Source organism: Phascolarctos cinereus, unplaced genomic scaffold, assembly GCF_003287225.1.
Source record: "Phascolarctos cinereus isolate Bilbo 61053 unplaced genomic scaffold, phaCin_HiC Scaffold_5;HRSCAF=322, whole genome shotgun sequence".
Lineage (NCBI taxonomy): Eukaryota > Metazoa > Chordata > Mammalia > Diprotodontia > Phascolarctidae > Phascolarctos > Phascolarctos cinereus.
The window spans coordinates 207,172,435-207,186,721 of record NW_027555958.1 but is presented as its reverse complement, the minus strand read 5'-3'; the positions used below and the strand labels follow the sequence as shown (position 1 = coordinate 207,186,721).

The 14,287-nt window shown below is 33.3% G+C and overlaps 1 protein-coding gene across 3 annotated transcripts in view; it reads left to right on the top strand.

The window, feature by feature from the left end:
- The window catches only part of PHF3 (PHD finger protein 3), a 93,057-nt gene that overhangs the window by 40,937 nt on the left and 37,833 nt on the right, over positions 1–14,287 (top strand). For all 3 annotated transcript variants that reach the window (XM_021000490.2, XM_021000492.2, XM_021000491.2), the window contains 2 exons: positions 6,071–6,232; positions 7,938–9,675. In XM_021000490.2, coding sequence (XP_020856149.1) covers positions 6,071–6,232; positions 7,938–9,675 — 1,900 coding nt within the window. The remainder of the gene's footprint in view (positions 1–6,070; positions 6,233–7,937; positions 9,676–14,287) is intronic.

The following is a 14,287-nucleotide window of genomic DNA, read 5'->3' as shown; positions in this document are numbered from 1 at the left end:
TTCTGTTTTCCGTCCAAACTTGGCCACATTGATTTTTACAAGATCTTTTTAATTTAATGTAACAGAAATTATTTTGTTGTTTTGTTCATTGTTTATTCATTGTTCTCCTGTCCATAAGTCTGATAGGTAATGTGTTTTATGTTCTTCCAATTTTCTTATATCTCCCTTTACATCTGGGTCATGTATCCATTTTGACCTTATCTTGGTAAATGGTGTAAGATATTGGTCTATGCCCAATTTCTGCCAGACTGCTCTCTAACTTTACCAGCAGTTTTTACCAAGTAATGAATTTACTAAATAATGAATTCCAAAAGCTTAAATCTTTACATTTGTCAAACACAAGGTTATTATAATAATTCACTACTGTGTATTGTATGTGTGTTATGTTCCATTTTTCTGTCTTTCTGTTTCTTACCCAGTGCCAGATAAATTTTGATAATTATTGCCTTATTGTGTAGTTTAAGATCTAGTACTACGAAACCTTCTTCCTTTACATTTTTCATCAATTCCTTTGATATTCTTGAACTTTTGTTCTTCCAAATGAATTTTGTTATTATTTCTTCTAGTGCAATAAAATAATTTTTTTGTTAATTTAATTGGGATGGCATTGAATAAATAGATTAGTTTAGGTGAAATTGTCATTTTTATTATATTGGGTTTGCCTGCCTATCAACTATTACTATTTATCCAATTATTTAAATCTTATTTTATTTTCATAAAGAGTCTTTTATAGTTATGTTCATGTAATTCCTAGGTTTGTTTTGGTAGGTATACTCCCAGGTATTTTATACTGTCTGAATCATATGCTTTTAAGAATAGACAATAAACTAAGTTCTTAGTTTCTCTGAAACTTTCATTGAATTGTATGATTGTAAAGATGTGGTACGCTATAGAATATGGTTTATGAAAGACTGCTTTGTTTACCTGTCTCATACCTTCATCAAGGATGCCTTCAGTGTATTTGTAGATTTTTATAACAATTTTGTAGAAATGGGAGATTAAGCATATAAATTACAATTGCTATTTTCATAATCCTTTTTGGGGGGAGGAAATAAGCATTTATATAACACTTACTATGCACCAGGCATTATACTATAAATGTTTTACAAATAATGTCTTACTTGATACAACAACCCTATCTGGTAGATGCTGTTCTTATTCTAATTTTAAAATTAAGGAAATACAGTCAAACAAAGGTTGTAATTTGCCTAGGTTTACACAGCCATTAAGTGTTTGGTGTCAAATTTGAACTTGGGTCTTCCTGACTCAGCTGAATATCCACTCTACCACCTAGCTGCTTATTTTTGGTGATAAGGTTCATGATTTTTTTCATCCCTAAATGACCTTAGGGTAATCTGCATGGTCTTAGCAGGTTTTCTATAAACTTGTTTCTGTTCATCACTTTTTTTCTTGTAGAATTTTTGTGTGAAGTTACATTTTTTTCCAGCCCATGTCTGACTAAGAATTCTTTGATAACATCAATAGCACGAGTTAATGACATACATTCCCACTAGTCCCCAGAGTCTGGGAATTTTGAGTTGACCATTTAAAGAGGCTGCCCTCTTAGCCTACACCCAATTCTATTTTATTATCCTCCCTAAGAGGATGATGCAGATCTGTATATCAAGCCCATGCCTCTCCTGAGTTGAAGCCTTAAATCACTAACAAGGGTACGTTTCTTACTACATGTTCCATAGGCATCTTAAATTCAACATCTCCAAAGCAGAAATAGTATCTTTTCTGCAAACGCACCTCTGTTTCAAATTTCATTGTTGTTGAGGTAACCACCATCCTCCCAGTCACCCAGTCCACAATCTTGGTATCGTCTTTGATTTCTTACTTTCATACTAAGTCATTTGCCAGATCTTGTGAATTCTGTCTCCACAATATGTCTAAAGTACGTTACAGTCTTTCCACTCACACAGCCACCATACTGTTCGGTCCCTTATTACTGCCTTCCGTGAACTCTATGGTCCCTTATTACTCCCTTCCATGAACTCTATGGTCCAGCTGTAGTCGCCTAACTGGTATTTCCTCATACATGACATTCAGTCTTCTAGCTATGATGTTAAAGGCACTGGCTGTCCCTGATGTTTGGAATGCTCTCTCCTCACTCACCTTTTGGAGTCCTTGTTTTTCTTTAAAACTTGGCTCAAGCACCACTTTTTACATGAAGCCTTTGCTGATTAACTTTACTCCCTGCCCCCAGTTGCTAGTTCCTCCCTTCCCAAACCTACCTTTTTTTAGTATATAGTTTGCATTTACTTCTGTGTTAATGTTGTTCTCCATTCCTCCCCCCATTAAAAAAAAATGTAAGCTCCTTGAGAACACTGACTTAACTTTTATCTTTATATTTCCAGCACCTAGCATACTGCCTGGAACATAGTAACATAGGTTCCCAAAACTGGGGGGCACTGGGATGATCCAGGGGGGTGGTGGCTGCATTTGGGGGGCATTGAATAAAAATAAGGGGGCGGTCGAAAGCATAAGCAAAGAAGAGAAGAAAATTTTGAAAAACTGTTCATACATGTTTTATCTATTATGTAACAGAGTTAATAAAGTTGTAGTGATTACATTATTTTCCAAATAAACACAAAATGCAAGTTATAACCAACAGGTCTTAAGAAGCAAGTGTTGGCGGGCAAGTATGTCACACATTGTCAGGAAGTCCAGCATGCATCAACAGGAATATGTGCTGTAATTACTTGTTTACAATATGATGTGGTTACACAACACAGTATTGCATCATCAAAATTTCAGTGCAGGAAAAACCCCCACAAATTTATAATAAATTATTAAATTTAAGATGCATCATTTAAAAAATTATATTTTTTGAAATTATGCAGATTTTTAAAAAAACCGTTAAAGGGTTAAAGAAAGTAGATTTCCAGGGGCAGTAGACCAAATAAGTTTCGGAACCTCTGATAGTAAGTTAGTATTTAATAAAGGCTTGTTGATTGGTCACTCCATGGGTTACCTTTAACTCAACAGAGGGTTCAAATATAATAGTCAAGGGTGTCTGTGTGATTATGCCACAAAGCTATTAACTCGTTTTCCCTATGGCCTCTTTTTACAAACTACTGTTTACATCTGAGTTGTAGAATTGAGGTGTTCAGTTAAAATTCAAAATTTATTCATAAATAAAATCTAAAATCCACACCTACCTGTTTCCCCCACCAAAAAACAAAACCAACCAAAAACAAAACAAAAAAATCCAACTTTTAATTTAAAACACCAACATACTCTTAAGTGTGCAGAATCTCCACCCACCTCCACTTAAATCTGACTCTACAACTTCACTCATTGCTCCTAGTTTTGCCTTCTAGCATCAAGGTTGAGTTTCTTCCATGTGGTAGCCTTTTATTAAACTTTTTAATTGATATTTGATTTTATATCAACCAGTAAATCTGCAGGCATTTATTAAAACACCTACTGTGTGCCAGATGCTGCTAAAAATTGGGGATACATCTAAGACTGAAGAGGGAGATACCACATATGTGTCTGTATAAATATGTACAGAACGCTTATAAAGAAGCTTAAAAAAAAGGTAGTTTAGGAGAAGGAAGTAGCAGTGGGAGGAGGGGAGACAAGACTTTATTTAGAAGGTGGTGTTAAATTGTGTCTTGAAGGAAGGGGAGGAACACTTACTTCTGAATATCTTTTCCTTCTTCCTCCCCTACCAAAAAGTGCTCTTTTATAGCAAAGTATTGAAAAAAGAGAAGTAAAAAGTAGTGTTCAGCAAAACCAACTGACATATCAACCAAGTTTAACAATATATGTAATTTCCCACAACCATAATGTCTTCAGAGAAGGGAGGAAGAGGGATGTCTTTTCAACTCTTCATTGTCCAAACTTCTTGGTTATTATAATTACTAGGTTCATTTTTTGAGGGGAAAGGGGGAGGTTTCCATCTACATTCTTGTCATTGAGTAATTGTTTTCCTTCTGCTCTTAGTTCATATAAGTGTGACCATGCCTGTTACTTTTGTAACAGAGATGGATAGTTGAGCAAAACAGATTATTTCATTAGCCATGTCCAAGAAATATCTTTTATTCTGTACCTTGAAGCCATCATTTCTCAAGAGGTGGGTAGTTTGGTGTAGTAGAAAGAACTCTGGACTTAATTAAGAGTCAGGAAAGACCTAGATTGTAAGTCTACCTCCAAAGCTTACTAGGCAGCCTGGTGTTGGATAGAGTCCAGGGCCTAGTTTTAAGGAAGCCTCAGTTTAGATGAGATCCCAAACACTTAGGCTAGTTTTGTGAACATAGGTAAGTAATTTAACCTCTGTTTGCTTCAGTTTCCTCAGCTGTAAGATGTGGATAGTATTAATACCTACTTTACAGGGTGAGGTGAGAATCAAATGAGATAATATTTCTAAAAAGTGCTTAGCACAGAACCTGGCACATAGTAGGCACTTAATAAATGCTTATTCCCTTTCCCTAGCTGTATGACTATGGGTGAGTCATTTAATATTTTTAATCTTTATTGCATCTGCAAAGTGGAAATTAATAATAGTCAGTCAAATAATGTATATAAAGGACTTCGTTAATCTTAACAGTATTAATGTCAGCTATCATGAAAAATGTGCAAAGTTGATAAAAATTTTCTATCAGACTAACTTATTGGAGGGTTGGAAATGCAAATAGACTGATTTACAAAAATACTTTTTATTGAAGTAAATAATTATGGTTGTGTGCTTTTTATTTCAGGTTGGTGTTTAATTTAGGAAATATCTGAAATTATATAAGAAAAGTCAGTGGCAAAATAGGATTTATTATACAAAAATTTACCTATAACTGTTCAGATGAACATCTTAATTTGTTAGATGTGAAATCAACCAGTACTGCATAGTGAGTTTAAGGAGATCTCTATATCTTTAAAAATTTTAATAACTAGACTACCAGCTAATTGGCCTATTTTGCTTGTATGCAAAGGTCAACACCAGATTACTATTGAGGCCCCTTCTAATTTTTAGGTTGTAGCCACATAATAAAAAAAAGTAAGTTACGTTCCACAAGCATTGGCCAGTTTTCAAAAAGGTGGTTTTTAAATAAAAATACTTGCTATTAATATCTTCCTCACCCATCAGACTCCTTTCTGATCTTCCCTCAATTGATCTGACCAACTCTGGCTGCCTGATACCCCATGGTATTTTAATCCCTTACTGTGTCGTGTTCCTTATCATTCTTACCTTTTTGAGTGAATCCTTTCTATGTCATTTGGACAGCAATCCTTTTCCTTAAATTTAAGATATAGTTGATTTCTAGAATTTTATGATATATTTAATTACAAAGGAAAGTAGTGTATCTATAACAAGTGCTAAATAGATAACAGTTCAGTGGTCTTAGTTAGTTCTGATCTCAGTCCAACCTGGTTTTAACCTGAATCCCATCTGGAATTGGGGCATAGGTTTTGTGATGCAATACTTCCAGTTTTGACCATCCTTCCAAGCTTTTTGTCAAAGAGTTTCTGACACACTTGTCTTCCTGGAAAGAAACAAACTCCTACCTTTGTAACCAATCTTTCCCACACATAAGTTTTTCCCCGGGCTGGATCTAAATGTAATATGACTTCTTGTGGATCTTATGAGGGTCCCAGACATTTGATCCCAATCTGTAGCAAATTTGACCCTGACTTGGCTGCAGCATCTCTGTGGTTTCTATTGGACTAAAGATCAGCTTCTTCACTCCACCAGTGTTTAAATTTGTGCCCATAGATCTGAATTGGAAGCAGATTTTGATTAGCCAGTAGGTCTTGCTTACAAAGAAATTAGCTGGTTGTTGATGATCTATTGATTAGAATCTTTCTGCTTTGATTATGTAATTCCATTTATCATTCTGTGGTATATATATGAAGGAATAGCAAAGCTATAGACCTTGGAGCTCAGGAAATAATGTTTTTATACATATTCGGAATGGATTTAGACTTTCTGGTGAGGTGATGTCTTATTTAAACTTTCTCACATCCTTTTCAATTCTATTTTGTTCCTCATTTCTTTTTAGGAATCCCTTTAGATTTATTTTGTTCGCATGTTGAGATCTTTTGTTTTCTTTTGTTTTTGTTTTTTCAGTTGTTGGTCTTGATGATATTATGGATGAAGGTGTTGTTAAAGAAAGTGGTAATGATACCATTGATGAAGAAGAACTTATTTTGCCCAACAGAAATTTGAGGGACAAAGTGGAAGAAACTTCAGTCAGATCACCAAGAAAATCGCCTCGTTTAATGGCACAAGGTAATTTTTTGAGAGAGAGAGGAGAAAGAATCTGACTTAGTAAATGGGTTGTAATTTCCAAGAGAGAAGTTTGTTAGGTTGTACACTTATTCGGATCAATGTTTGCTCAATGCCTTATAATTCATAAAGTTTACAATAACTTATTTTAATAATACGCTTTGTTTTTTTATTTTAGTTTTACTTAGTACTGTTTATTTTTCAGTGATGTGTTGTTTATAATTGTGAGTAGGAAAACAAACTATCTTCATTGTTACATGTGATTTTGAGAAAAGGGAAGCAATAATCTTTGATAATTGTAATGTAGTTCCTTAATCTAGATTTGTAGTGTTATCAAATGTATAGTTAGAGGATAAGGATAAGATAGTAGTGCTATTAACTTTTCCTTAATGACTAAATGACCAGTGAAAATATTGAAAATATTTTCTTCTTAATCTCTGTAAACAAATTAGTGTGATTTGAAATAACATACTACTAATATAACATTTCAGTTATTTCATTTATGATTAGATTTTAAAAACCAGGTCTGTAAAATATTAGAAGTTATTTCCATGATAGTAAAAATCTGAAGTATATGTAATAAATGGAACATGCATTTATCTAAGCATTACTTGAAATCTTTGAGTTTATTTTTTAATTGACATACGAGTATTTTGTTAAGGTTGAAAACATTTTAGTTGTAGATTTTAATATTAAATGAAATTCTGAAGCTTGGAGTATGAGTTTCTAGGTAAACATTAAGAAAGCAAAGTTTGAAAATTTCTACTTTGATTCATATACAATAAAGTAGTAGTTATCCAGAGCTAAATATTTGACTTGAGAATTGCATTTTTCAAGCTTTTCTGTTTTCTGATCTCTGGCTTTTTTACTGCTTGTTGGTGCTGCCGTTAGTAGACAATACAATTGAGAACAAAGAAAGGAAAACACAGTTTTCTTATTAGTCATTCTAGGATGGAGGAAAAATTGAAACTTAAGTTAAAATTGGGTTTGGGGATCATCTTTGATATTTACTTATTATAGTTTCCCTATTTCTGATTTTGGATGATGAAGAACTGACATAATTCTTTTGACTTAATTAATTGCTCTACATTATGTATGGTCCCTTGAGGTTCTAACCTGGCTATTTATGTATTCCTCACTAAACTTCTGGTATATAATCTTGGGGGAAATTGCATGTTATGTAATGATAAAAGTAAAAAAAGCAATAATAAATAGAAATTCAGTGAGATTGGATTGTAGAGGTTGGCTCAGTCTGCTTGTGATGGGTGATTTTAATATTTTAAAAATTTACATTGAAATGATGACTTTTTTTTACTTTATATGTCTTAATATGTTGCTTATTCCTTGTTCAAGTCAAATAATGGGCTAATAGTATAGAGTGCCATTTTACTTGTTTATCATCATACCTTTTAGGGGTTAGAAGGCTGAGTAAAACATCTTTTCTCTTCAGATTCAGTTGTAGTCCAAACTCTGTGGATTTTTGTATAATTATGATTTTGAGAACTTTAAAATTTCCTATAACAAGGCATGTCACCACCACAAGAAAACTGTTTCATCTAAAAGTACTCTTTTGTTTTGAAAATTAATAAATGATTACAAATCCAAATATTTAGAAAAGTGATGTATCACATATAGTGCAAGTTTGTATTGAAATTAAATTAAACTTTAAAATAGCTAAGTTATTCTTATTTTGTTTTTTCTGTAATAGAACAAGTACGAAGTTTGCGACAAAGCACTATAGCCAAGCGTTCAAATACAACACCTTTAACTAATTCAAAGAGAGCAGCTGTCAAGAATGCATCTGTACAAAAAACAGGAGTCAGACAACTGGACAGGTGTCAAAATAAGGAAGAAGGTGTTTGTACACCACCCAAACCAGAAGTTAGAAGGAGTAGTCGACATTCTGGGTTAACAGAAGAGGGACCTGAAGTGTCAGCAGTTTCTTCAAGTCATTCAGCAGCATCACCTTGTCATGAACTTAAGGATGAAGCCAAACTAGATATTAAACATAAATGTCATAAGGGAGAAACAGCTGTGCCATCCCATTCATTAACTACTCCTCACCTATCAGAGACTTGTAGTACTGAAGAAAAAGAAGAAAGTAAAACCAAGAGTGACAGTCCAGTATTTTTTAAGCTTTTAGATAACGAAGTTGAACATAATGATCCTGTTAGCAATAAAAAAGGTGAAACTAACCTCGAAGAAAAGGATTCTAATGGAAGTATTGACCATACGTCAAAGGAAACCTTAAAATTTTCCAGAGAGGTTGACCAAATGGAGGTAGCAGAGGCTGTTGCTACCTCATCTGATATTGCTACTTGTTCAACTCCAAACAATGTAGAAAAGAACAGTGGAGTTCTATCCAGTTCTGTGGATGAGATTACTGAATGTAATACAGAATTGCAGGATGCTATGGAAACTACTGTTAAAGCTGTACCCTCACTTCAAGGAACTAGAAACCTTTTGGGTAATTTTAAAGAAGGAGATATTAAAGTATCTGATGACCACTCAGATACTACAGAATTTAATGAAACTGATTTAAAGAGTGTAGATACTAATACTAATGAATCAGAAAGTAGTGTTTTAGAAAACAGTGTCTGTGGTCCTCCTGACCAAAGTCCACAACAGCATGCTGAAAATATTAAAATAGAATCTCATGAAATAGAAATTCAAGATGATAGAAACAACCAGCCCAGTAATATTTCTTCATTAGATTGTAAGAATGTTAAGTCCAAGAACACTAAATCTCTGATTCAGTCTAAGCAAAACATAGCTATGGTTACTAAAAAAAGAATTGTTTCAGCGAAACAAGAAATTCATAGCAAAACTAGAGTTGGAGTTAAAAGTATGAAAAGGAATGCTGAAGAATCTCAGCAAAATTTTCATAAGCCAGTTAAAGTTAGAAAAAAACAAGTAGATAAAAATGTGAAATCACAAAGTAGTGGTCCAGAGATCAAATCTGTGAAAACTCATACAGCATTGAAAAGAGGTTCGCAGGCTCAAAATTTGGCACAGACCCCTAAACTGTTAACTCACTCTTTGCGTGATAAAATGCTTGGCCACCCAGGTTGTTCTAAAGGCTCTTACCATACGACTTCAGCCCATATTAGACATTTGCAACATTCCAACCAGAAACAAATCCATAAGCAACAGCAGTTAACAACAATGAAAACTAATAGTCATGTAAAGGAAGATGTAGAATATTTAGGTTTAGAACCTGTCAAGGAGGAGGATAAACTGAAAGTTAAAAAATCTGAGAAGAACCTTCAACCACGCCAAAGAAGAAGTAGTAAAAGTTTTTCTCTGGATGAACCTCCATTGTTCATTCCAGATAACATATCTACTGTAAAACGAGAAGGCTTAGAACACATCTCTTCATCTGAAAACAAATATATGTGGGCTCCCAGCAAGCAGTGTGGTTTTTGCAAAAAACCACATGGCAACAGGTGTGTGTGTGTGTGTATATATATGTGTGATGTGTACATTTAAGAAAAAAATGTGGGTGGGGAATCATGTGATAATTTATTCCTTTATGTAAAAAGGAGTACTTTTGAAGTTTTTGGCATATCAAAAAATTTAATTTAAGTGTGTTAATAAAAAGACCGAGTTGATTGTATAATTTTGCCATCTTGGAGAGTTTTCTGAAAAGGTAACATTACTACATCAACCAATTTATACATAAGTGTTATGTTATAAACATTTAGGAAATTTTTTTTAGTTTCTAGGCATCGGAAAATTCAAACTTAAGACTCATCAGTATGAATGCTTCACAACTTTTGGCATCTAACACCTACATTTTTGTTTTATTTGGTTCAAAAATCACTAGTCAAAAAAGTATGTAATGGAAATTCTTAATATTATGTATTATTAAAGAGAGTTTGTGTAAAGTGAAACATAACCATTTCCTAGGACAACTGTCATGTTTATAAACACCAAATTTGAGTTTTGTAATAAAATTTGTCATCACCCTGGCTGCTTAAAAACTGTTTTGACAGCCTTTACATTGTCACCTTAATTTTCTTTGTAACATGGAGTAGGACAAATGTGTACTTTTTATTTGAATGCAGTATTTTAAAAGTGTTCTTACAAATTTTCTGAACTTTTAAAAAAAACTGATTCTACTCTATCCTTAGAATTCAGAACCCTGTAGTTTTATAGAATTGTCCCTTTAATAATAACTATTTTTTTTAAAGAAAGGCTATAGAGATGAAATTTAAACGAGAGTATCATTCACATTCATCATTTCAGGTTGCTGTTTGAACATCTACCAACAACACTAATACAGTGCCAAATTATAGAAAAATGTTATATATTTGGCTAGGAAACTACTTGACCTTTGGTCTTTTCCTGTTCCTTGAAATTAAAGTGATGTAGTTGCTTTTCTCCATTATTCACAGATTACATCATTTATACTCTTTTTTGAGTAAGGAATCAGTGATGTGGATGCTTAAGATGTAATAATTTTACTTTTTACTATACATGAAATGACATGTTAAAGAGACCTTTCTCTTGTGATACCAGAACGCTGGAAATCTATTCACTTTTCCCAAGCCATTTTAGGTCTTTTTTTTTTTTATAGTCAGGCTTTGCTTTTGAACAGTATATGACTTTTTCAAAAAATAATGGTGTAAAGGAAATTCTCTCAGTACAAATGAAACCCTTGTTAGAATACCCTGGTAAATTTGATTCCTATAAAGGCTGATACACATCTAGTTTATTGTTTCCATGTTAAAATTTTATAATACCAAACAAGTTAAAGGTATAGCAATATTGCACAGTGGATAGAGCACCAGGCCTAGTGCCAGGAAGACTTATCTTCCTGAGTTCAAATGTGACCTCAGATACTTAACTAGCTGTATGACCTTGGGCAAGTCACTTACCCCTGTTTGCCTCAGTTTCCTCATCTATAAAATGAACTGAAGAAGGAAATGGCAAACTACTCCAGTATCTTTGCCAAGAAAACCCCAAATAGGGTCATAAAGAATTGGTAATGACTGAACAACAAAAACAAGATAAAATGAGCTCTAGTGTTTGAGTTTATCGTTATAGAGCTTTAGTATTGGAAAGGTCTTTATAAGTCATTTGTTCTCCGGTCTGAGGGGAGAAAACTTCTCCATAATAATTTCCTCAAGTTGCTCAGGGAGAATGGAGTATTAGGAGTGTTATACTAGTTTGAGTTCCTTAAATAAAACTGTACCACAGGATTGGTAGGCATTTGTGTACTTTTTTTTTAATAGGTCCTCATTGCCATTATTTTTGCTTCCCCCCCTCCTCCTGAATTCTGTGTCTATGCTTTAATATAATTTTTGTTTTTGAAACGTAATCATGACATCTAAGGGATTCATGATTCATTTAGATGATTCATCAAAAAGTGAACTTCTCTGTTCTTTGACTATTTTGTTGAGCTTGTATAAACTGAATGTTCCTTTAATGTAGGGTTACCAAATTCCCATTTCATCCGTGCTAACGTTGACTTAGTGTAGATTAAAAAGGATTTATGACTGACTTGCACTGTGTGATAAACTTATAGAAGTTCACCTTTTTTTGGAAGACTTTTGAAGCATTTAGTTTTTTATTAAGAACTAAGTGATTAATATTTTGTGACTATGTAAGAAATTGACTCTTCTGGTGTATTTCCTTGGCATGTAATCAATTTACTTAACAAAATGCAGTTGTAGTGCAACATAAAACTTGCCCCTTTCATTGATGTCTAACGTTGAACTTGTTTGGGCAAATCTGGAGACAATTTTCATCTACCTTCTCTAATGCATTTTTCTCTCTACTTATCACCATTTTTTTGTGTTAAATGGTTTATATGAAATATTTTCCCAATGTTAGCACTGGTGGACAACTGCCTTTTAGAGATCAATTTTATCTAATTGTAGTTAAACTAATGGGATTGTGAAGAAATTTGTGCTGGAAAAGTTAACTATTTTTGAAGATGCTCCCAAGCAGAGATTCTTTTTAAAATTAGATTTTAGGTATTTTTACATTTTGTTTTTAGGAGTGAAGTAGCTCGACGGTGTCATTTATGTATTTGTCATTTGACCTAGTAAAACATCTACTAATTTGAACACCATGACATGGTTTTTTTGAAATGTTTTGTTTACGTTTTCTGGCTTTTTTACGTGGAATTATTTTTTCATCTTGCAATTTTATAATCAAACTTGTTTAGCGTACCCATGAATCCTTAAAGGAAATTAATGCCTAGTCAGGTCTCATTGTTTTCAATTCCTATCTTCCTCTAATTTTTCTGGAATAATTTTGTATCTTAGGATTCTGCCTTCAATTTCTTGACCCTTCTGCAGAAAATGAACATTTGATAAAATGCAGAAAATAATTCTTAGAGAAAGGGAATTCATATTATGATAATCAACAGGAAAACCACTTCTTCAAATTGAGACCCTTTGATGCCTAAAGATAAACTTGGATTAGTTGGTTCTGATTTCCATCCAGGATTCCTTTTTAAATTCTAAGATAATTTTTTTTCTGGAGAGTTGCTCATTGAATAACTTTCCAAAAATAAAGAAGCTATGTTTCTATAAACTGAAATATTATACATTAAAATTAGTATATTATAAAATCGAATTCAGATGGTTTAGAATATATTAATGACTACACTGGAATATCACAGAATTTGGCGTGATAGAGATAAACACTAGCTAAGGCTGTGACATCAGAAGCACCAAAAAAAATCTGATATGAAACCTGGATGTACCATTGTTAAAATGACAGTCCTAGGTGCTTCCCTTTGTTTCTCTTGTCTCCTCCCCTTTAAAAAAAGTTGGAAAATAAAAGAGCTTAATAACAACATAATGCTCATTTTAACCCTGCTCCCAACTCCCGAAATCCGGGACTTTGAAGAAATCTGAATACTCTCCTATTTTTATTTGACCCTTCTTTATTTAATTTCAAAAACACAAAGATAAGATTCAGATTTCTTAATTTGAAATGGCCTTGTATACATATCTTTTGTGTGCACATTTTAAACTCCAGTAGAGAATGAAAAATATGTATGTAAACCGGGTGGCTAAATTGACTTAGAGATACAATCTCACTCAGCACAGTTTTTGAGAATAACTTAAAAGTTCTCTTTCATTGTTTCCTTGCTACCTTTTCAAACAGTTTCATTCACTGCTACTTGCTAAAGGTAAATGTGAGGGAAGATTGAAACCATAGATATTTTTGGGGAGGGAGGGTTGGAGGTGAGGGAATGTGGGCCCCTTACATAAATTTATAATGAAAAGGGAAACATTAAAACACTAAAAAAAATGCTTTTGGATTTAATGCATTTTCCCCCCCTGATAGCCAATTCTCATTTTATCTCAATAATGAAATTTGTATTACATTTTAATTGTTAATTTGTATCTGCATCCATTACCCTATTTGGGGATCCATTTTGCCATCATTTTAGTTTTAAGGTTAGTGAATAATGCTTTTCACTCTTAATTTCTCATACATTTAGAAGTAGTGATAAGAATGCTAATCTGTTCGTTTTTCATTGTTAGTATTACACATAATCTAAAGTGTTAAAAGGTAGCTGTGTACTTCCATAGATGGCACTAGATCCTTGTTTAAATAGAAATTTGTAATATTTTCAAAATAAACTAGACTGAAGTATCTTGGAAGACATTTATAAATTGCCTAGTCATGAAGGCTTATTCAAACTAAGCACAGGATTGATCACTCTAGTCCTCTTCATGCTATGGGGATGACAATTCTCGAAGGATGTGTCAGCAGACTATAACCTGTGGTAGGTCCTAATAAGGAGGAAAAGGTTTTTAAGTACATGACCAGCGATGGACTTGGCTGTTCAAGGGTTACTTTAGCAGAGTTAGCAGAGGATTGGCCAAAAAGCAAAGATTTTCACTAAACATCTCCTAAGGTGTGGAAAAGTTGATTTGAACTAGAGAATATAGCCATACCAATGAAATCATGGGTTCTTGAAGTAGAGAATTATAGGAGTTTTAGTGTAAAAGGATTGGAGGTAACCTAGTCTATATCTTTCATTTTATAGAGAAACAGTCCATGGGAGGTAAATTTCCTTGCTCAAAAGTC